The sequence below is a fragment of the Ascidia mentula genome, chromosome 3 (assembly GCF_947561715.1).
Source record: "Ascidia mentula chromosome 3, kaAscMent1.1, whole genome shotgun sequence".
Classification (NCBI taxonomy): Eukaryota; Metazoa; Chordata; class Ascidiacea; order Phlebobranchia; family Ascidiidae; genus Ascidia; species Ascidia mentula.
In genome coordinates, this window is record NC_138568.1 from 15,649,508 (window position 1) to 15,673,281 (window position 23,774).

The 23,774-nt window shown below is 36.8% G+C and overlaps 4 protein-coding genes and 1 pseudogene across 5 annotated transcripts; 4 read left to right on the top strand and 1 right to left on the bottom strand.

The window, feature by feature from the left end:
- The first annotated feature begins 233 nt into the window (after positions 1–233).
- Positions 234–6,033, top strand: LOC145895382 (uncharacterized). 2 transcript variants are annotated; one of them, XM_082984188.1, is made up of 9 exons: positions 234–728; positions 864–968; positions 2,151–2,263; positions 2,401–2,544; positions 2,616–2,740; positions 3,208–3,353; positions 4,443–4,547; positions 4,820–4,948; positions 5,219–6,033. In XM_082984188.1, the coding sequence occupies exons 1-9, from the start codon at positions 624–626 to the stop codon at positions 5,342–5,344; spliced, it is 1,098 nt and encodes a 365-aa protein (XP_082840314.1). In that variant the 5' UTR covers positions 234–623; the 3' UTR covers positions 5,345–6,033. The 2 variants fall into 2 exon arrangements, with proteins under 2 accessions (XP_082840314.1, XP_082840315.1); XM_082984189.1 differs by having other exon boundaries at positions 3,214–3,353; positions 5,219–6,029.
- Positions 6,034–6,098: 65 nt separating this feature from the next.
- Positions 6,099–8,501, top strand: LOC145895384 (glyoxylate reductase/hydroxypyruvate reductase-like). The gene is made up of 8 exons (XM_082984190.1): positions 6,099–6,200; positions 6,564–6,694; positions 6,752–6,870; positions 6,993–7,063; positions 7,116–7,312; positions 7,487–7,622; positions 7,694–7,824; positions 7,888–8,501. Exons 1-8 carry the CDS (start codon positions 6,130–6,132, stop codon positions 8,007–8,009), a joined length of 978 nt encoding a protein of 325 aa, XP_082840316.1. The 5' UTR covers positions 6,099–6,129; the 3' UTR covers positions 8,010–8,501.
- Positions 8,502–12,023: 3,522 nt separating this feature from the next.
- Positions 12,024–13,510, top strand: LOC145894027 (glyoxylate reductase/hydroxypyruvate reductase-like; annotated as a pseudogene).
- Positions 13,511–13,894: 384 nt separating this feature from the next.
- Positions 13,895–15,417, bottom strand: LOC145894028 (cilia- and flagella-associated protein 95-like). Its single transcript, XM_082982461.1, has 6 exons — positions 15,235–15,417; positions 14,852–14,966; positions 14,616–14,737; positions 14,484–14,555; positions 14,360–14,420; positions 13,895–14,300 (listed from the first exon to the last, which is right to left on the bottom strand). Exons 1-6 carry the CDS (start codon positions 15,333–15,335, stop codon positions 14,100–14,102), a joined length of 672 nt encoding a protein of 223 aa, XP_082838587.1. The 5' UTR covers positions 15,336–15,417; the 3' UTR covers positions 13,895–14,099.
- A 1,692-nt stretch (positions 15,418–17,109) lies between these two features.
- On the top strand, positions 17,110–20,519 carry LOC145895229 (uncharacterized). Its single transcript, XM_082984000.1, has 4 exons — positions 17,110–17,461; positions 19,052–19,203; positions 19,366–19,594; positions 19,984–20,519. The coding sequence occupies exons 1-4, from the start codon at positions 17,141–17,143 to the stop codon at positions 20,455–20,457; spliced, it is 1,176 nt and encodes a 391-aa protein (XP_082840126.1). The 5' UTR covers positions 17,110–17,140; the 3' UTR covers positions 20,458–20,519.
- The last annotated feature ends 3,255 nt before the right edge of the window (positions 20,520–23,774 follow it).

Here is a 23,774-nt window from a genome sequence, read left to right on the forward strand (position 1 = left end):
TCTTTGAATCCTGGGAGGAGTTTGTAAAGTCTGCAGAGCGTTTGTACCAAAGTGACCCGACCAAAGTCAAGTACAACATTAAATACAGACACTGCGACGAGAAATTAGTTCTTACTGTCACCGACGATCTGGTGCGATTCCAGTATGCAACAGAACATGCACAAGATGTTAAGAAAATGGAACGATTTACAAGTTCATTGATGCGAATGATGGTGCATTGATTTGCGTTGGACTTGGAATAGCAGTCTTTGATTTTTGGATATAGGAGAAATGCAATGCGTAAATTATGGTGTGGTATTTGACTTTTATGTTGGCCATGAAATTACCAGAAACAGAGAGTTGTTGCCATTGTGTATGTAATTTTACTTATTATATGTGGTGTGCAGTGCTAAGCAGACAGTTTTGAAAATGCTGGATTAAAAATAATTTGCATTATATTTTGTGAATAAACTTTAAATGCTAGTAATACATTTGGTTTTCCACATTAATTTCTTCTAAATATTAACAATACTTTTGTATTTTTGTGCAATGTTTAACTGATTATGTGTTACTGTGCTGCAGGGTTCTGGTGGTAGGGGTGTTTTTGGTAGGGTGTATACTAATATTATTCTTTTGGTGTTAATATGGAGCCTACTCAAAGACAGCTACGTTTGATGGGAGGCAGGAGCAATCCCTTCCAAACCCTTGTTGCCTTATTTATCACAGCATTGTTTTTCATGTTTTTCCAGGTATGTATCTCATATCCTAATCAAAAAAACTAATTAGTTAATCGGAAACTTTCCTTTCTGATTGTAATCCATAGAAAGAATATGGACTCTGCATCTTTTCTGTGTACAGATATTTTAACATGTGCTATTTTGTAGGCAAGCATTTTGAAAAATCTCCAGCGCCAACAACAAATGTTGATTAATTCTGGTAGCGAAACACATAACAAAGGAAAATACACTCACCTTGGTCAACTTGCTGTGGTAAATATATATTTGGTTGAAAGTTTAATTATTTTATCTAAGTTTTATTACTGCCTTGTTTGGAACTTATTTATGCATTTGCCTTTGTTGGTTGTGCAAGAGTTTGCTTTCCCATTGTGATTGTAGAGGTAAATAGGTTTTTTAAAAAAATTAATAATGAATTTACTTTAGTTGTTTTTGTTGCATACTTAACATCTTATGTCAGCATCAGTTTTAAGAGGTGCCAATAATTTTGATTTTTAAAAAGTTTGTGAAACAATTGCAAACACAAACTATTTCTTATGTTTAGCTTGAATAATTGTAAAAATTAATTATATTGGGTGCAAATGCAAATTTACTAAGGGTAGCAGGGCGCTGAATTCCTGGGCATTCGTAGTTTTTTAGCTTGGTGCCACCCCACCTCGTATTTTATCTGAAAGGTTCTTCCCACTGTACATGAAACTTTTGTGTAAATTTGCTGGAGTAAATCTTTAAAGCATGTATAACAAACAACAACCCATGGCAAGTCCTTTATTTTCTTATTTCAGTTCATAAATATGTATTTCCAAATTGTGCATGGTAAATTAAAAGTTTTTTTTTTGTCGGTTGCGAGTATCATATCAGTTATTACTGTATTGTTGATAGTGACCTAGCACAGAAGAAAAGTATATGTAGTCCAAAAGACAAGCAGCAAAAACCAAAGTATATATATAGATTTCATAAAGTAGTATATACTGTACTACATTCAACATACCATGATACAAAACACAGTTTGTATTACGTTGACCCAAAGAAACTAGTTGATACCCTGCACTAAAAAAAAGCTATTCGCTGCATTAATTTTTGTCAGAAAATAAGCACACTATATGTTCAGCCCTTGTTTTTTTTAACCATATGCTCGTTTTGCAAAAAATTCTTCTGTAGCACACAAAATCACTTTGATGGACAGTATGTATGATAACATTATTCAAATATATAATTCTTGCATGCATATTGGTCTAGTTTGTATGTTTTATTCCATTCCATGTGACAAATTGTTATAGCAAGGTCCTTCGGCCTGTATATACATAAACCGTATAAAAAACATGACTATTCATCAACTAGATCAGCGAAATTCCGTTTTGTGAGGACTTTAGAGCACAACATCTGACGTCATACAACATTGTATGACATAATAATGGGCAAAGTTTATTTGTATTTTAGGCACCTCCAGAGATAGCACGATCTGTACATCCAAAGTTTGCACAGAAACTCATGAAAGAGATTGGAATGAAAGTAAATGGAACACTATTAAGAGGCGTCAAAAAAGAACACAGGTGTGTTATTAACAAGTGATTAGGGATTTGTATGAGCTGTTTACTCTGTCACTGTGTGTTTAAGCTATAAAGGAGCACATTTAGTAAAGGTCCTTTTTATTCAAAAAAATAAGAACTTGTACTTTTGTGTTACGCAGGAAGTACTATGTCCCTTCTAAGGAAGGAACCTTTACTTGTTTATCTGGCAACCAGACTGTTGAATGGTCATCTGTTAATAATGACTACTGTGATTGTTCTGACGGGAGTGATGAACCTGGAACATCTGCTTGTAGCAATGGAAGGTATTAATCTTTCTTAACAGTAATTGATCATTGACCTTCTTAATACTATGTCACCTGCATTTACTTTTTAGGTTTTACTGTGAACCCGAACGACTGTTTCTTCCATCTTCAAGAGTAAATGATGGCCTTTGTGATTGTTGTGATGGTAGCGATGAATGGAAAGGGATAACAGTAGCCCCTGACCTTGAACTTCCAGGTACAGTACACCTAATAGAACAAATGCTGACCCAAATGTCCTGTAATTTCCACTGCAAAGGAAGCAGTATATGTACAGAATTTGGTGGGCATTGTTGGGGGGTCATCTTTTGTATAAATTAACGACTTGAAATAGTGAAAAATTTAGTTCTGAACCATATACTGCAGATGCTGGCCTAGCGATCACTGTATACCTTCCATAATGGCAATATGCACACAAAGCTCTCACTTTTGAGAACAGGATCAGTTGTTTGGAATATATATTTTGCCCTGTGGGCATCTTCAGTTCCTTAGTTAAAATAAACACAATAACAAAATCTAAAGATTGGAAAGTTTTTATACTGCAAAATACGAACTGTAACAACATAGGTTTCACTTAAATCCTGATCTAAAGACCTTATTTTTGTGTGTACATTATTCGTTTAACCTAAGACCCTTTAGTAAATATTTTCATGGACATATTTTAAGTTTCAGAGGACGTCCAGCGCGCACCTTGTTCTGACACATGTCAGGATTATGAACACCAAAAATTAAGAGAACTCAACATTCTCAAAGAAGGGGCTTCCCTTAAACCTCAGTACATTGCAAAGGGTCTTGAGCATTCTGCTGAAGTGGTATGTTCTTTGTTAATGGTTGAAACACATTTTTTTTGAGAGCCAACCAACTTATTTTGTTTTACAAACTGTTTTCATCAGTTGTATTTATGCTAGTTTGAGGAAGAAAAGGATGTATTTGTGGTCTATTTGATGTGTTCTAGGTTGGTAGTATATGCAACAGAGCCAATAATGTTTTTTGTAGTGAGCTACAGATAGTGCCCCTGTTTTGACCTAATAGGTCTCATCAATGCAGCTTTAGTGTGACTTCCAATGATCTTTGCAGCTAAACAGCCGAACAAAACTTCCACTTTGTGCTGACAATGTAGTTTTCCATATGTGGTGGGCAAGCATATGGGCCATGTGATATTAGAGTGGACAAAGCATGTTCACTTTTAACCTAACATGTACATAAGTATATAAGTAACCTTCATGCAATAGTTAACGTTTCACAGTTGCAGCGTAAAAGCAAAATACATGCATTTTATTTACATAAAACTGCAGTATGAACAGTTTTCGTTTCATGCCAAATTCTGGCAAGCAAACCTATTGTTTGGCCATCTCTGCTCTATCCCTGACAACCCACAAATAAAAACCATACGAGAAATGTGAAAGTGTAGTCGAACTATTCACAGTTTGAACTAAACTTTAATTAACTCATGTACTATTATATTTAAACAAACAACTCATATATATGCATAGGCGTCGATTTTTAAACGTTTTGTAAAATATTATGGGTGACATTTCCAGGTTTTAGAAACACGCAAAAAAAATTTCGTCAGTCTTATCGCCCTAAACATCGGTAAACGACGCAAATTCCGTTTCGTGTCACTTTGTTGCGTAACAATCCACGAGACACTTGTGTTAGTCCTGATTGTGACGGTAATAATAAAGGTCGTTTGAAACTAGCTTAACACATAGTATAATGTATGTGGTTTTTCTGACAATAATTTTTAATTTAATGCATACTTTGTCACCCCTGTTTGTTTGTGAGACGCCTACGTATATATGGTCACTGCCTATGTTAATCCAACAGCCGTTGTAAAATATATCAGTTTGTTTTTATGTAATTGCAAGCACCAGTACTTACAACTTGATTTTTTTTTGCAGAACTATGGACCCAATGGAGTGTTTTACTTTCTGACTAATGAGTGCTACATGTTTAAGTCACCAGGATATATGTATGAGATTTGCCCATATTTCAATGCTACCCAGGTAATTGAATAACACAGACACTTATCCAGATTAAGTTGCGTACTGTACTGGGTAATTTTTCTTGACATTTTAGGAAATAGCAAAAAAAAATATTTGACACCAAACACAGCCTTTTCCCTGAACTTGAAATTTTCTATGTTGTTGTCAAAAAATACATAACTTTACATACAAATTAATAAAAAAAAAACATTATAATGACTTATGAGCCATCAAGGCCAAAGTAAGTAACTCCTGTCCATTTAAGTAAACAGCATTTTGTGGTTAATGTTCAGAATGGCAAGGATGTGTGGTTAATTGGAACTGGTGGAAAGTTGGAAGGTGATGTTGAAAATGGCTTCAGACTGGTTATGGGTAATGGAAAAGGTGACCATTGTCCAGAAGGCAAGAAAAGGACGACTATTGTAAGTTGATTTGTTAAAATAATGCCATTTGACTAAGCAATGTGTATATTTTACCTAATAATTTATATTGAGCCAAGCAACATTTCTAAGTAACAACTTCTATGCTGTCACTGCAGTAAACACATGCATTCATAGTAGCATCATAAAAAAAACATGTGATGACAGCAAACAGCTCTATTTATATGCTTGCTTCCTTACAACATGCAAATTCATCTTCTAATCAACAACACTTTGCAATTTCCAAATTTCTTATTTTTTTATTTTTTGTAGATTGATTTTAAATGTGCGACCGAGGACAAAGTAAAATATGTGTCTGAAAAAGAGACTTGCGTGTACGGCGTTAAATTCGACACCCCAGCAGCATGTCCAGATCTCCATACTCTAGATGCAACATGATGAATATCTAGCTATGTACTATCCGAATGAATCCTAGAAAGAATTGCAGCTGTCCAAAGATATCTTTCTTCAAAAGGCACTGTCTTGCTTCTGTTGTTGGACATTCTTGGTGTTACCAATGTGCATTGACACACTGGAGTTAACTGAAATTGCATTTTGAAAGATTTTTAGTATTTGTTGGCGCAACTTTCCTGTGTAACCCAGTTGAACTATTTAAATTTATGTTTTTCCTTTTTTTCAATGTTGTCAATGAATGTTCTTTACAATTCAGGAATTTATCTGGTTGTAAAAGCCAATATTTTATGTGTGTGCGTTTCACACCCTGTGAGTGTTTATATGTAGCATAACATATACGTTTATTATAGTAATTTTTTTTATTATGGAATTGGTTTTATTGCATTGTAGTTTTGGTGAGATAGATTTCTTGTGGTTTTAGTCAATCCAAGAAATTCTTAGTTAAAATGTCATTTGTTGAGAAAACATTGTATTGCTTTGACTCAGCTTGCTGACAAGACTTAGTAATGGATTTTTTTTTTAAATATGTCATGGTGATGTTATTTTATGCAAGCCATGTAACTTGTGGAGTGCAATCTTTTTTGCCAATTTTCTCTGTATTGAAAGTTGCTAAAAAAACTTTACTTTCAAGAATTGAACAAACTTTTAAACGATACAAAATGTTGTTAGTACTTAAATAACAGATAATAATGAAATTGGCAATAAATCCAGTGCATTAATGTTCTGTTTTCATATTTCAGAATAAACAGTTTAAATAAGTAGGTTATAAAATGTCTTCCAAACTAAGGGTGTTTGTTACCTCGTTGCTTCCTGATGCAGCTGTCAGTTTGTTGAAGGAAAGGTGAGAGTGCCATCTAATTACCCATTCATATTAAGCTTACTCTGGGTGTTCTATTTAATTATGGGCCATATCATAAACTACTTTGTGAATCAGCATAGCACATTAATAATGTGAAAATTTGCAAGCCAAAACAAGTAGGTTTAATTTAGGGCCCACATGGCTGTAGTTTTACAATTTTGAGCTAACTTGTTATAATGCTCTAAAATATAGCTTTCTTGCAAAAGTTTCCCAGTATTCCCAGGACTAGATTTTACAGCTGGTGAAATGTGTGCAATATTGTTTGATGGAGCAAAATGTGCAATCGCGCACTTAATTTATGTTTTAAACAACACATTTCGTCCTAAACCTGACCCTAAACTATAGATTTGCTGTTACCATGATGGACAGTGATGATACCATTTCACATGAGATATTAACAAACAAGATTCAAAATCAACATGGACTTCTGTGCCTTTTAACTTCAAAAATTGACAAAACAGTTTTGGATGCAGCAGGTAAGTAACAAAAGCATTGTTTTATGTAAAGTGGACCAGACCAAGACTCTAATTTAGGAGACCAGCTTAAAGTGGTCAGTACTATGTCTGTTGGTGTGAATCACATTGATCTAAATGAATGCAAAGCAAGGGGGATTAAAGTTGGATACACACCTGATGTTCTTACTTCTGCCACAGTATGTTGCTGTTTAACTAGAATGAAATAAAATTATATATTCGTTGCAAGATCATGTTTTTATGAGACAGTATTTACTTGCAAACCTGCTACTGAACAACAAACATTAGTATTTTTGTCCAGGCTGACTTGGGAGTTTCCTTGCTCTTGGCAACTTCTAGGAGATTGCTAGAAGCAAACAACGCTGCCAAAACGTAAGTTATTTAGTATTCATTTGTGATTTTATTGTATTTTTGACATTTTTAGTGGACAATGGTCAACATGGAAACCAATGTGGATGTGTGGTGTGTCACTAGAGGGCAGTACAATTGGAATATTTGGCCTTGGAAGAATTGGTCAAGCAATTGTACAAAGATTAAAACCGTTTGGTGTTAGTTGTTTTAAATACCATTCCCCCAATCGAAAAACTTCTGAGTTTGAGAGTAAAAATGGAGTAATATATGGTATGTAAATGTAACCATGATCTTGTACCTGAATGAATCTACTTTTGTTTTTGTGTAATAACATTTGTAATGCTACTGTTTGGAAACAATTATACCCTGTTTTTATTTTTGCAAAATCATATAATGTTGATGCACAATTTGATTGTTGTGACGTGTCTGCTGATAATGTTGCAGCAACATTTGACGATCTTTTGACTTCGAGTGATTTTATTATTTGTTGCTCTGCATTGACATCCAAAACTAAAGAAATTTTTAATGCTGATGCCTTTCAACGAATGAAGTCAAGCTCCATTTTCATAAACATTGCCAGGTTAGGTGAAAAATGATTCTAACAAGGCAAAATTTTTTCCTCGATCTGCATTAAATGTAGATTTCTTACAGAGGTGAAGTTGTCCAACAGAATGATTTATTCCATGCACTAGAAAATGGAGAAATTAGGGCAGCTGGACTTGATGTTACTACACCAGAACCACTACCTACAGACCATCCCTTGTTTCAGCTGCCAAACTGTGGTAGGAAACATTGTTCTTTTTTATGTTTATAGTTTCAAGTAATTAGGTAAATGTTTTTTAAAGTGATTCTTCCCCACATTGGAAGTGCTACAGAACAAACAAGGACTGCTATGGCTGTGTTAGCAGCAAACAACCTAATCGCTGGTTTGGAAAACAGTAGAATGCCGGCTGAATATACGTTATGATTTAATCAATCACTAAACTTCAGTAACACATTTTACTGTCCTGTGTTGATCTTTTCACTCGATAAGTCATTTTAGTTTGGAGCAGATGTTGGCAACCTATCGTGTGTGAGCTGCAAGTGGCTCTCTTATAGCTCCATACAGAGAGAGCAAGCACATTTGGAAAAACAAATAACTTATAATGTAAATTAATAAGAAACATTTTAACCTTATAAGGCACTTGGCTGTCCCTGTAGGTTTTGCAACTTTACTGTAAACGTATAGTGACTTTTTATAAAAGTGTAGGTTTCGCCGGTGGAAAAAATTATCCGCTTCTTACACTGTGTCCTCTGCATGCGGGTGTCAAAATGGCGGTGGAATGAGGCAGTGCATTTAATGCTTGGTATTGGAAAATTTATGGCGCAGTGATTGAAACATGCAGGCTACTACAAACTACGTGACACCGTACAAATACAACAACACGTTGCTTTGAAAGTTTCTTTGTTCAACGGCAAAAATCACAAACCAATGTTAGTAGCTTCTGTTTGGATGGCGATAATAAATTGCAAAGCAGAAGTTTCGAAACCATGCTACACATTTTCAGTTTGGCGTTTGTTTTGTGTAGTTGATGTTCACTATTTCCATCACATTGATATTACAATCACGCTGTTTAGAACGTTGTTGGGGGTATTACTACAGTAAACTATAACAACATAAATTCACATGAGGTATACATTACTCGTACACATAGGCGTCGATTTTTTTACGTTCGTAAAATATTAAGGGTGACCTTTTCCCAGGTTTTAGAAACACGCAAAAAACATTTCGTCAATCGTATCGGCCTAAACATAGGCAAAACGACCAAAATTCCGTTTCGTGTCACTTTGTTTTTACACCGAATCATGTTGTTGTAAGCAGTAAGTTTTAAACACTTTTATACGGACACTCTTACTGAAGGAAAGCGGCACATTTGTGTTTCACTCGGTCTATTGCAGATTTAGTAATTATAAAGTGAAATACAAATCTGTTACGCAACAATGCCGATTCTTACCATTATACTACATCAATTGCTGCGCTGCATAACAATCCACGAGACACTTGTGTTTGTCATGATTGTGACGGTGATAATACAGGTCGTCTGAATCTATCTTAACGCATGTATGTCGTTTTTCTGACAATAAATTTTAATTTAAACGAAATCCAGGGGTGACAATACACATATTGTCACCCCTGTTTGTTTGTGAGGGGTGACATGTCAGTAGTTTTACCAGGAAGAGAGTTTTGCTGAAACACGAATCGTTGACATAAATAATTGTTTTCGCGGTAATGGTAATAAAAACTAATGTCCAGAGTTGAGCTAATCAAAACCAAACTACAGCTTGGCTGTTGTTCTCTATATTACATTGCAGATGCATTTACAAACTCTTGTTTATAAAGCTGCTTTAATAAAGCAAACTACAGAACTTATGTCCTATAAGTTACATACGAAATGCATTTTTAAATTCAGTCTAAAAAGATCACATTGCATTGTCATCACCATCATGGCAACATTTGTTTTGCATAAAATATTTAATCGTGTTGATGTGCATGTTGACAAATTCTGTTTTCCCATATGCTCGTTTTTTGCATATACTGCTGCTTCCTTTAATTTTCATTTCCTGTGTTTGCAAACTGGTATTTAATTATTCTATATGTCATGCTTTTGCCATGTCAACTGTTACATGGAATGGATTAAAGTTGCCTGTCTATGTCCGTTTAATGACATTTGGGGGAGATAAAATTGTAATACATTAATTCATACAAAGTGAAAATGTTTGTGACAGACTTATTGCTTAGAAAAAACTTTAAATACACTCGAAGAGGAAATAAACGCGATCATTTTGTGTTGTGGTAACTCGGTAAGCAGGCCATAGTGGCTCATAAAGCCCCAGTTTTTAAGACCTTGGATCATGGATTCGAAACAGTCTATGTGGTGATGTTCAGCTCTTTTTCGGGCAGTCTCGATAATGTCTTTGCGTTTTTTCGGCACAACATCACCGAAAATGCGGTAGGGGCAATTTCAACGAGTTCGACCACAGTGTTGAAGACGTGTTGGCCATGGTGCTGCAGAAGGCGAAAACAATAACAAGACTGGCCAAACACACGGCTTAACAATGCCACATCGACTCAAATTTGCATAAGGTTTTTTTCTGTTCTCACAGGGGCGTTTCTACGTCGTCATATCCAAACTACTAGTTGATTGAAGTCAATATTTATTCACTACAATTGCTGTTTGTGCTTCAACATGGATGTATGTGAATCATCGCAAGCACACTCTACAAAAGTGAAAACAAAGTTGAAAGTTTTTGTGTCCTCCCAACTTCCTGATGCTGCAGTAAACTTACTGACAGAAAAGTAAGCATAAATCAGTCATGTTCGTATTCTTTAACGGTTCCAATAGCTTGCATGGTAATGGCTATATTGTCGGGCATGCACGCTCACAAAAATACCTGCAGGCTCTTGCGTGGCTTCCATAAGGTTGTGTTTTCTGTTCCGCAATTGTAATGCCTTAAACCATGTATTTATATTCCTCAATGCGATTAAGTGCAAAAATAGATTAATATAGATATATTAATTGGTAGTTTTACCGAATGCACGTAAATGTTGGGTTATTAAAAGATTGCACGTTAGAAAGTCACTGCGATAGTAATTGAGTTGTGGCGTATGATTTCCACGATATTGATTTTGGGGATGTAGATTATTTTGCTTTCGGGTCTTCATTTGAACGAAAAGTACTCACTGGGACAAACAGTTCTCGCTAAACTTGATCCACATAAAGCCTGTGAAACATGGAAAATAACAGAAGGTTTCTGTGTTCCCACCTAACCGTTAACATTCGCACAAATTTCTATGTTACACAGACTTAGCCTATAGGCCTATGTGGATCAAGTTTGACGAAAACGGAATGTCGTATTTTCGCAGCTGAACTCGGTTGAATCTGGAACAGCGCTCTTCAACATTTTCCGCCCTATGGAACCCTTTTGTTGAAAGTATGATTCAACAAATATTGCGGAACCACCCCAAAAACACTATAAAACCTTGCCACACAGAAAGAATATAGGCATAGGCTATTTTCCACAAACACGCATAAATATGTAATCCAATTTCTTCAATTCGCCGTGTCAGTCTCTGTGGTCTATACTTATAATAGGCTACTTGCTGGTGCACTGCTTTGATAGAATAGGTTTTTGCTGCACTTGATAAGGCGAGATCAAGCTCGTGCTGATAAAGTCGTTTACTATCAAAGCAGTGCACCAGCAAGTATTATAGGTATAAATAAGTAAATTAGTTCAACAGAATATTTTAGTGCAACGCAGTATTTAATGTTGTTAATGTCATGATTTAATGACTTATGGAACCCTAGAGTTGGCGAAGCCCCTGCGAGCGCTTCCTGGAACTCTATATGGGGTTCCGCGGAACACCAGTTAAAGTGTAGGCCTATACAGACTAGAGCCATGGTTCCAATTTAGTTCTAGACTAGAGCAATGGTTCCCAAGCTTTTTTGTTGTCACATAGGTACCCCCTTATGGTTAGGTCTGTGGGCCACTGCTGAAAACTCGAAGATGGTAAAAAACCGTTTAAACATGAACAAAAATCAACCAAACAGGAAAGCAGAGAAAAATCAAATACACCACTGTTGTAGGGATTGAAACTACGGTAATGTTCTGGAGAAAGCGATTATTTCCTGGAAATAAACTTCAATTTCTGGTGCGTTGAGAGGGCTAGTCAGGGTCTGGTTTCTAACCGCCTTTCGTTCTGTCAACAAATTTCACAGTTAACAGTTGACGAATGATGAATCTGTCATTACCCGAAATGCCGAAAGCACGCGCTGGTTTGTTGTCAGCAACCGGTTCGCGTTGGTGATTTATTTCCAAGAGCCGGCTGAATCATCCGCGAAACGTCCGAACGGCGAATAAAGAGTGTTTGACAGCAAATCGCAGCGTAAGATTTAAGTTGAGCAACAGCAAACAATATGATTTCAATTGAAGGTATAAGCAGAAACAATTAAGGTTATAACCAAAGTTTCCAAGTTTATTGGAAAATGAAATTTTGCATGACACAATCCATCTGGCATGTGCTGTCTGCCAGGTAGCCAAATTAATGAAAGCCGTTTTCGAAAACTTTGCATGATAATTTTCCTTCAATTTTTCTTCACATCTTAGGTTTACAGTTACCATGATGGACAGCGATGATGCAATTTCTCGTGAGGTATTGTTAAACAAAATTCAAAATCAACATGGACTTCTGTGTCTAATAAGTTCAAAAATAGATAAAACAGTTTTGGATGCAGCAGGTTAGTAACAAAAGCATTGTTTTATGTAAAGTGGACCAGACCAAGACTCTAATTTAGGAGACCAGCTTAAAGTGGTCAGTACTATGTCTGTTGGTGTAAATCACATTGATCTTGACGAATGCAAAGCAAGGGGGATTAAAGTTGGATACACACCTGATGTTTCTACATCTGCAAGTACGTTAAAAAAATAGAATCATATTTATTACATTGATCTGGTTTCAGATTGTGTTCACTGCCAAATTGTTTCTTAGATGTTAAACCAGCGATTGGACAATTGTATTTTAATGTAGGCAGAGTTGGGAGTATCTTTACTCTTGGCAACTTCTGGGAGGTTACTAGAAGCAAACAGTGCTGCTAAAATGTAAGTTAACAAAAATGTCATTTGTGATTTTATTGGTTTTCTTAACATTGTCTATAGGGGACTGTGGCCAACATGGATGTGCGGTGTGTCACTAGAGGGCAGTACAGTTGGGATATTTGGCCTTGGAAGAATTGGTCAAGCAATTGTACAAAGATTAAAACCATTTGGTGTTAGTTGTTTTAAATACCATTCCCTCAATCGAAAAACTTCCGAGTTCGAGAGTAAAAATGAAGTAACATATGGTATGTGATCTGGCAAATGTTGGTTTTTGTTCCAGTATCCTACAATTGTGAGTTTGTTGCAGTACCATTTGACAATCTTTTGACTTCAAGTGATTTTACTATTTGTTGCTCTACGTTGACATCCAAACTAAAGAAATTTTTAATGCTGATGCCTTCCAACGAATGAAGTCAAGCTCCATTTTTGTTAATATTGCCAGGTAAGTAAGTTAAAGTTTAAAGGAACGGAGGTTGTACAATATTTAAAATTTCTTACAGAGGTGAAATTGTTCAACAGAATGATTTATTTAACGCACTTAAAAATGGAGAAATTAGGGCTGCTGGACTTGATGTTACTACACCAGAGCCATTACCTACAAACCATCCCTTGTTTCAGCTGCCAAACTGTGGTAGGTATTTCATTTTATGATGATTATTTCAAATAACAATGAAAGATCGGCTTTGAAGTGATTCTTCCTCACATTGGAAGTGCAACAAAACCAACCAGGATTGCTATGTCTTTGTTAGCAGTAAAAAACCTAATTTCTGGATTAAAAAATGATACGATGCCAGCGGAATATAAGATATGACATGTAATATACCACTTAACTGCTTTAACTTGATAGTTTCTGTCTTTTTTGTGTGCTTGGTACACTTTGTTTGAATGCCTAAATGTGGCTAGCAATATGACCAATTCTGATGCAATGTGTTTAAGTATGTCAAAATCATCGAGATTTCTGGCTTCTTCTGTAGTCCCAATTCAGTTTACATTTTAGTTTGTTTTGGGGGGATAAAGTTATTTTATTGTTCAACTTGTCATGCATTTATTACAACTTGTCGAGTTAAGAGAATTACAAACTATATATCTCACTTGTAATTTGTTGATTTATGGCCTGACTTAAACAGTAGAAGAAACAAAAAACTTCCTCATTAATTTTTTTAGAATATGGTTCCTATTATTTTCATACAAATAGTCATGACATACAAGTATATTTAGCACATGTTGAAGCGGAAGGATTGAGGACACCAGGCAACAGTATGGTTAATGAATGTCACATAAAAGGATGTAGAGCTATACAATAACAATTGTAGAAAGCAACTAAACATACATATTAAAAAGTGCAGACATAGAGGATGAACAAATACTGATACGACAAAATATTAGATAGCATATGCATTCCGCAACAGTATCGCAAATGTCTTTATATTAGACCCTCAGTAAGTCTTTCAGGTATAGGATTGCTTCTTGGAAATACCTTTCGCTTTTCGTTTGTGTTTGAGTAAAGTCCAGATTCATCTACCCAAGTGCAAATGCCATTGTGTCGGTAGTCAGTTGTGTCTGTGAACTGGGAATGGCATTTGCGGTATGCAGCAGAGTTGTCAGGAAATTCTGCTGGTCTTTCCTACATAGAAGTTATGTTTATTTTGTGTGTATATAACACTCCTAATTTGAATTACATACAGGTGCCGGAGTAAATGGGTATGGGGCAGTGAAGTCAGCTTTGTGAGTGGTTTCCAAATGTCTATAAAAGATGAAGAGGAATATTAATACAATACGTCAATATTAAACAGACATATAACCTTACAATTTGTCATGATCAGGATGGTGCCTTGGCAAGACTGCTCCAAATCCTCTAGAGGGAGCTGTGGAAATGGTTCTACAAAAATATTATGATAAGAGAAAGAAAATAAATCCATTACCATATCTTCAAACAAACCTGTCTATGTCTGCATGTGCAAATGATCCAATATCGACCATACTTTTTCTGGTGTCTTGCTCTGTGAAGTCATCTTTGAGCTTGATTTGTTGCATTGCATCTTGTGTTGTGGTGAGAGGAAGCTGTATGCCACAAAACAAACTATAAAACTTTCCCCAAAACACATTTCAATGTTTATGTAAAGATACTGTTCATAGCATCCCCAACAAATTTTTATGGAAGCAGTAAAGTTGTACCCCGTCTTTGCTGTTTCCAATTCTCTCATATGTTGTGTTATGCAAGTTTCTACCAGGTGGTACAGGATACTTATTGATGTCATACTCCTTCGGTTCTGCTTCACGAGCTTGATGCCTGAAAAATTTACACTTTATTAAAACAAAGCCTAACAAACACGGTTACATTTGTTGATATTGTTAGATTTCAAAGCTACATACCCCAGTTTACAAGAGCAAAGTTATCACCTAAATTATGATGCCATCAATTAGGCTTTTTTATTATTTTTAGGTTAAATTATATGTGTTGCAATGTAACGTATAAGTTGGATGACACCACGAAAATTTTGCACAAGCAACGCATCTGCAACGGTACCATCTTATTTATTATTGCAGATACTACTTACCAATTAGAATTAAGAGTTGCTCTACTATAAAACATGTGATCAGAGCGCAGATACAGCGATCCTTTACGCTCGACAAAGTCCGGAATTACTAGGTAATCCATAATGTACGTTTATACGATTCAATACTGAATCTTACCAATATTCAGTCAATTGTAATCTGAGCAATTACCCGCGAGACCAAACCCACAGTAAGTAGTTACCATGGAAATAAGGGGTACACGTCGCATCAAAATCTTGACTTGATGATTTCTATAGGTTATGCTTTTGTCATAATATATGTCCGTTCATTTTATCCAGTGAAAAAGCAATGCCGACACATGTAAATTATAGCCTAACGTTTATTGACGTGTGCTTGGTGCAAAACTGTGTAAAGTGATATTTTTCGTGGAAACGATGTGGCGATAAATAAATGTTACTCAGAACCATATGCTTTTGGAATTGGTTGCTTTCATTTTCATCTGCGTCAATGATCTGAACGTGTTATTTGTATCTCCAGTGCAAACGTTGTTGGCCCAAGCGCATAAATACGACTATTTTTTCCGGTGTTTTACCGCTAAATATTTACAATGGCCCAAAATTCCCAAAGATTTAGTTTGCCAATGTTTACATCTCAGCAAACACGCCGCTTAAGTAGATTGTAGAAGAATTCTTGATCAATATACCGCGAAATACTAGACGAGTCAAGTGCGTTGAAGCATGCATGCCGCTCATCTATACGCTGTATCAGGTTTGCAACGGATTGTCAGCGTTTTTTTTCTGACGGACCTTGCAAAAAAAAATGAGATAAAGGTGATCTTCTTGTGCCATTTTTTTTTCTTGAACAAGTCAACAAAATGACTGCGTGAGTTGGTATTGTTTTGAGAAGAAGTAAACAACCAAATGTATACGCGCTTGTACATGAACGAGCATGTATTAGAGACTTTTCACAACATGAAGATGGTAGACACACTTAGCATATTTACTACACAGACTGAAGTGTTTTGAGGCGGAGAGGATGTGTGGCGAAATGCATTAAAGACGCTAGTTCGGTTTGTGAGGTGTAGAAACTGAGGAAGCAAACACAACTAAAGGCAACTTAGCTTCAATGAGTTGTTCAGTGTTTTACTGTGGTATGTATGTTACATCCAGCACTGAAACAGGCCACCAGAAACCATGACGCACCAAGTCTTGAGGTGATGTGATTTAGACCGAGCATAACAACTACAGTAGTATTGTAACAAAAGTCAGGGCGCCTTAGTCTAATCGCAATTCTAGTTGTAAATGGGTGTTGTAAGCAGTGCGGGACTGCCTAGCAGTAATACATGCATCGACAGGAAATAGAACATTAGTGCATGACTGCAAACGCGGCGGTCTTAGAGATTTTAATTAATAGATGACCCGACTATTTATACCTACTTTGTGGTGCTAGCGTACGATGCTCTGAGTAGTTGTGGGCCATAACAAACATGCTATATTTACATATAGAGATCAGTGCATTTAACTTACGTTAATTGCATATGCAACTTAAATGAGTACAACTCTTAGTCATTGACTTAGTGAAGTAAATCATTCATTAGAGAAGACAGCTTTACTGTGACAGCAAAAAGTACTTTAGTTGGCTCATAATGTTTTATTTACAGTAACACTGAGCATTTGATCTGACTTGTTTTTGGTTTGTTACGCAATTTGTGGGTTTGGGTGGGTGAGTTATTCGAAGTGTTTAATATAGTAGAATGTTTTGTAGACCAACATATCGATGTTATATCATGAAGTTTCCCTGGCAACTGTTATGTGTAATGAAGTGGCCTATAAAAGCAAAATGAAAGCTGTAAGCTTAAAGCGGTTTGACAGTTGTCGATCAGCATCTTAATTCCTTTTTGGTTTCAGATGATTGGTATATCTAAATTTTTTAAACTGAAGTAACACAATGACTACGACGACAGGGAACATTCTAAACAGTACCAATGACGTGTTTCTTTCCGAACCCTTGTGCCAGGCGGAGGGCAGCAAATGGCTTTACATTGTACTGATGCCTCTGCCGCTGCTTTCGGGCATTGTAAACGTAATTGTGTTCTTGGCGGCCAGCATATACCGATCCAAGCTACTGCGTCACAATTACGTGTATTTCTGCGTCACAAGCACCCTGTTTAGTCACCTGTTGTTTCTTGCACTTCACCTTTGGGACGAAATTTCAAGTTACAGAATCAACCCGAAAATCTCGTCATCACCGCCAGCTGGTAGGATGAAGGTATATAGCTGTTGTAAACAGGGTTGCCATGACTTGCTTTGTTTATCATTCATTGTTCGTCATATTCATATCACGACTATGAAATAAGGTCATCTTGAAATTTCTGTATTGAACTTTATTTCAGGCGTCCTATTTTAGGTTTAACATCGGTGGCAGCCCTAGTTATATGATAGGTGTGGACTGACATTGTTATGTCACGAAATGACGTACCCTGAGTGCGGCCTTCCAAAATCCCCAATAACTCCTATCTTAGCTTCTTGATAAAACCCCAAAAATATTGTCTGAAATTTTTGGGTTGGGTAGGCTGGTAATGACAAAGGCAAGGTGTATAGTGGTATATGAATATAATTGTAGTCGTACTCTGTTCTATTAACCAACATACATTTCGCCTACTGGAAAAGCCGTTGTAGACAGGGACCTCAAATAAGAACGACTGGAAACAGAATATAATTTAGCCACTATTTTTCTTGCACGATAATGTAGGAAGTAAGAACACGGCATTATGATGTCATTATTTGTGCAACCTTTTTGGGGGTACTTAAGTATAGCGACGTAAAAATACCTTAATTATATCCACAGCAATTTATACGAAAAAATGTTTTAAACCGTAAGCAATATACGCAACAAACTCTATGGGTTTAGAAGAAAAAAAACATTTTCTCTACCAGTGCTCCTATATCTTTACATGTACTTCACCGAGTTTTTTTTTCATTTACTGGGTGCTTTGTGTCACGATAAACAACTCTCATGCGCATAATAACCAAAACATGCGTTGCACCAACGGCGTGTTAGTTTCAAAGAAAACTACAGGCCTCAAAAAGGATGTGACAAGGCGCGCATGTTATAAATTGTGACAGGTAAGAGTCAATCTTTTACACCCAAACAGGCAGTGACGATTATCATCACACACACGTTTTTTGCTGATAACGCTTGGTCACCATTATAATGCTGTATAACAAACACCGAATGACCGCCAACATTGTTGATTCGTGATACAGCAACATCGCCATAGCAAAATACTAACGTTATATAACATACGTCTATGGTGATGACGTCAAATGCATTTATTTACCGAATGGAGTCTCAGTAATGTTTGGGCCTAAAAGTGAAAAAGCAAAAGAAATGTGAGCGCCAGAATTTTGCACGGTGTTAAAATACACTATGAGCGTGGGTTACTTGTTAACCTGTTCACTACTTTCTATACGCACTGACTGATGCCTAGAAAAAAAATCTTTCGGTTTCGTTTTATGAAAAGCAGACTAAAATATATTGCAATCGATATAGACGTATCCGCCTCCAATACAGTACAACAAACGCAACTTAACAAATACGCCATTACATGAGACAGATGTCCCCCTTGCTTTTACGGCACATACTAAAACGTTTTAAATGGATCATGGCACGATGAGAAACGAAACCGTTTAGATCTCACCAAGAAATAAAAATTGATTAAATCACCCATTTTGCTTTAGGCCCGCACGCACAACTGTATACTGGCCTCACAAACCTTTTAGTTAAACACGCACAACAGTTAAATTTAGTTGAAAACTAATACAAATACATTGGTTTATTCCTCATTTATCTATTTAGGTGCTGTGGTCTTTGTGCCAGTCTGGTGCCGTAGCAATGCTCTTCGGGATGTGCTGTAACCTTGGAGCCTTAATTTTTGTCATGATAGACAGCTCCCATTTTCAAATCGCATCGAAAATGTCCGATCTACCTGAAAACCAAACAAAATCCGGGTAAGTTTGGGTTAAACGGATTTGTAACATTATTTTGGACCAAATATTTGCCAAAAAACACACTATCAATGTACCATACATGTTTGTTCAATTCTAATTCCCACAATAGGGATTTGCCTATGACGTCTAAACGACATTCATTGCTTTTTTCTTCTTTCCCAGGTTTATGCACGCGAAAAAAATCAAAGCTGTGGTGTTGGTAGTTCTGTCGTGGCTGCTGCCTCTAGTGTTAACAATTATCGCTGTTTTGTGGTTAAATTGCGCCGATAGGTGTCGCTGCTCGCCCGGGGCAAGTGGCGAAGCGTGTCCACGAGACAGTGGATGTTCTGCTGTGTGGGCGCCACTGACAATTTCCTTTATGTCAATCAACATAGTTCTCTGGTTTTGCGAGGTTTGTACTCTTTTAAATATATGCCGAATCGAATCCGAATATCGACACCGAATTCGAATAGTGACCGCGTATCTAACATTTAATGTGTTCAACTTAAATTTAAACAACGGTGCTTGAAATCGCACATTTTTTATAGGATTTATGGACTAAATTTGATTTCTAGATCGCAAACACTGGCTAATGTAGCTCACGAATAACGACATTAAAATAGACATATATCGCTACAGCGAAAATGTAATTTCCAGTATATGAATGTATGACGCCATTTAGCATTCGTATTCGGCCGAATATTGGATGCCGGTATATTCGGATTCGGCCGAATTTGGATTTTTTTCTGCGTTAGCCCATCTCTAGATTTCATGGCGTAACTGTTTTTATATGTGCCGCAGGTCGCTGGTCTCGCCATTCTATTAACGATTGGCGTACGAAACTTTCAAAAATTTACCAGCGGCAGTAAAACGCGAACCAACGGCTTTCCGAAAACGGTGGATGGGAGTTTGGCGAATCAAAACCTCGGGAACATGCCTGAATCAGCCGGAAGTATGGAGGATGTAGAAGAAATTGCTGTTGTTCAGCCTTTACCTATTGTGAAAGCGAGCAGATGGAGCTGGTTTAGAAGAAACCCAAGACTTCGTTGCGCCGTTGTGTTGAGTTTGATTTTTGTGCTGTGCACCTTGCCCATTGTAATTGTCTTTTTCTTTGACTTGTCTCAAATTCCGTTTGAAATTTCGGCTGCCAGAGTAACTGCGTTGGTGTTGGTTCACTTATACACGCTAATATGTCCGATCCTTCTTGTAACTTACCTTTCTAACTTGCGCACTGCAGTGGTACAGATGCTCACCGATTTGTTATGTTGTTTCTGAGACATTACGCTGATTATGACAGTATCATTACCCTGAGGAAGCCTTGTTGGATAACAGGCGAAACGTCGGTCAATAAAGTTACGTTTTTATTGTGCCAGAAGAACAGATTATTAAATTAAAATATGCCTGGCAGCAACAGAAACATTATAACTGATTATGACTGTTTGTAAATTGTGTTTGACTGTTATTTTACAAGCACAACCAAAATAAAACATCGTTTGAATAGCTGTAATATTTTGTTGTTTTCACAGCAGCTTGTGCAAAACTTGCTTAACTCACCTGTTTAATTTCTGAATAGTAATGTGTAAAATTCTGAGACCGCCGTAAAAAAATCGGGCCAGATTTCACAATTTGCCACATTTTCGTTGTAGTTTTGCTTTTGCCGCATGAGTGCGCACAAGATCCTCTCGCAGAAAAAAAAGCTTGGACAACGTGGTGACAAATATGACAATTAATTGCAGGGAGAAGGCAGGGCCCTATTACGTCACAACTGCTTGAACAATTGAATCCACATTGCCAATTATGCGTCGCAATGAGTTTAATTTCGGCTATAAATAAACTTTTGGGCTCGGGGCTAAATTTAGTGCCCGAAATGGCAGATAACAACTCTATGGATAGCCCTACGTGTTTGACCGTGTTGGGACTATATGTTTTCTGCAAACAAACCAATTCGTTGCTTTTTATGTTATTGTATGATAGAGCTGTAGCCTCTAAAAACTCTTATAAATCTATTTTTTGCCACATAAGAACTGGGTTAGATGGATAATAATTATTCTGTCAGTAAGTTAGTACTTATTGTAGGAACTATTATGAAACCTGAGTTACTTAAACGGTGATGTCAATTGCCCACCCAAAGCTATGACTGTCTGTTAGGTCAAGACCATTATAGTGGTCTGGCTAAACTTTTGACCAGTTACTGATGCGTACTCTGGTTGTGAAGCTTTAGTTCGCTGACTTGGACATGATCCTGGTGTGTCTGCATTTCGACCAATTTATATGTCCCTTTATTGCAGCATACCCCATTTCTGGAATTGCGTTAAATCAACGACACGTCGTGATTCTCCTTGAGGAAACCTTTTTCACAGGCACCCGATTGGGTATTTACTAATTAGCTTTGTTGTTTATCTGGACCAGGTCATATAAAACACCGTAGTATTTGTGGTGGCAAAATGAAAGTAATTTGTTTTTCGAATTCGTCCAAGCGTTTTTCCGGCCTTCGTCTATGTTGATTAAAAAATAAAATTCTGTTGCGGTAACTGGCATAGTTGCAATTAAGAGCGCTTTGCGGGTACCAATACACAACTCGAACAAGATAGTCAAACGTATAGTAAGTAGAATGTATTTTGCAAATATTAAACTTTGCTTTCGGTGAAAAAGGCTTAGTAGTTTTTAACGATCCCTCGCAAACAGCTCTTACATAGCAGCATTTGTTTCCTGTTAATCTGTGCCACTACGTTGCGCGACTAAATGATTGGCATGTGCCAAACATGACATTAGCCCACCAACGCTCGCTTGAATCTACTAATTTAGCCATAAGTGGGACAATTGTGGGTTATAGGCACCCGACATGTCGCTTTGACGCCCACTTTCGATATAGATCCTCCTTCAGTACATTTTAGGTAGGGGATTGGATAATTACATATTCGCGAGATAATGGTTTACAAACATTGTCGTGTGCAACCGGCAGAATGGCGGTGTACGCCCATGTAGTTGTTATACATCCTTCCTTACAATCACTCAGTAGTCTTTGTGACGCAACAACTGAGTATTAGCGGTACCTTGCTTCAGTACAGAAGTGCTGGATGTAATGTATACGATTGTTAAATAATACTTAATAGTAATCAGAAAACAAAAGGTATAGAAATAAAATCGTATGAGTAAAAGAATATGTTATTTCTAGTGCCTTATTGCAAGAAAAGTTCAGATATTTAGTTGTTTATAGTCGTTTACTCTGACTGAAATAGCGCAAGTCAAACATCATCTAAATATATGTTTAAATAGGCAGCTTTTGGCAATAAATTGACCTGTACGGTTTAAATAACTCATTTGTTGTGGCAACCGCATTTCATAAGTCTCACATTCTTTCATGGAGTTACTCACTAAGAATTCTTAGTGTGTATTTTCGAGTTTATTCCAAACGTCATGTGTCCGGTAACTATTGTTGCTTGCAGTGAAAATACGTGCGTGGTGTGTAAAAGACTGTTGGTGTGTAATGCCACACTTTGCTGTCGGTTTTCCTAAATGTGCGTTACATTGGCTATTTTTGCTGATGCATCGTTGTCCGTGCTATTATGTAAGAATTGGCACGTGCTGTGAAGCTTACGGGTGTTTTTTGCGGAGGGTTGAAACTGCGCTGCAATCAATACTTGCAAAATGAATTACTTGTCAGGTTGGGGCGAGCGGAAAAAGATAGTTTAAAAACATAAACCTTTTGTTGAAACGTCCCGATTTTAACTTTAGCGAAGTTCATTCTTTTTTAGCAGTAAACCGTTTCTGATTGCAGTCACGGTATTCGTTCCATGTGCAAACACACAAGGAAACTTATTCGTCAACCTGGGACCAAAATGAAAGCAGGATTTAGCTTTGATGCATGAAAGCTTTTACATTGCACACAAACAAAAATCATAAATTATCCACATATTTCATTTATTTATTAATTCGTCAGTTACACTCGCTGCAGTGCGAATATTTGCAATTTTTGCTCAAATGTTTGTACTTTTACATCATTTTACTCAGAGGCGATGACATTAAGCTCTTTGGCGCAGCAAACAATCCCAATACGTGTCCATTAGGTTGATTACCTTACCTGCTATTTGTCATAACGTGGTAGGTTTCAAAATTTTGGGTGTGAAAATAAAGCTATTTCGAGAACATTCGATCTCTTCCATGAACGTGCGCAAATAACGTGAGATCCGATCGTTTGGCACGTGACCAGTTTGCAACTTCTGCTGTTACTGTTTTTCGCATTATCTTGCGTGAAGCACTAGAGTTCGACATTTGAATCTTTATGATGTGTCATATATGATATCTATCGTCACTTTCAGACTGCCTTAAAAGGTTCAACTTTTAATTCTTTTACATACTATGCCGCGAATTTTGTTTTTATTCAAATTTGTACAAATAAGTGGTGCGTGGGGTGATATACGCTTTTATCCATTGCATATAAATGTACATTTTATTTACATGAACTATTTATATTTGCACAGCGGGGAGTAAAAAGCGTCAGTTTCTGTTTGCCTTTATGCCGATAGTAAGTTATTGTACCTTTATTTCGTCACAATTTTCGTTCGAACTGGGACGCCTGGTGTGCTGGTGAC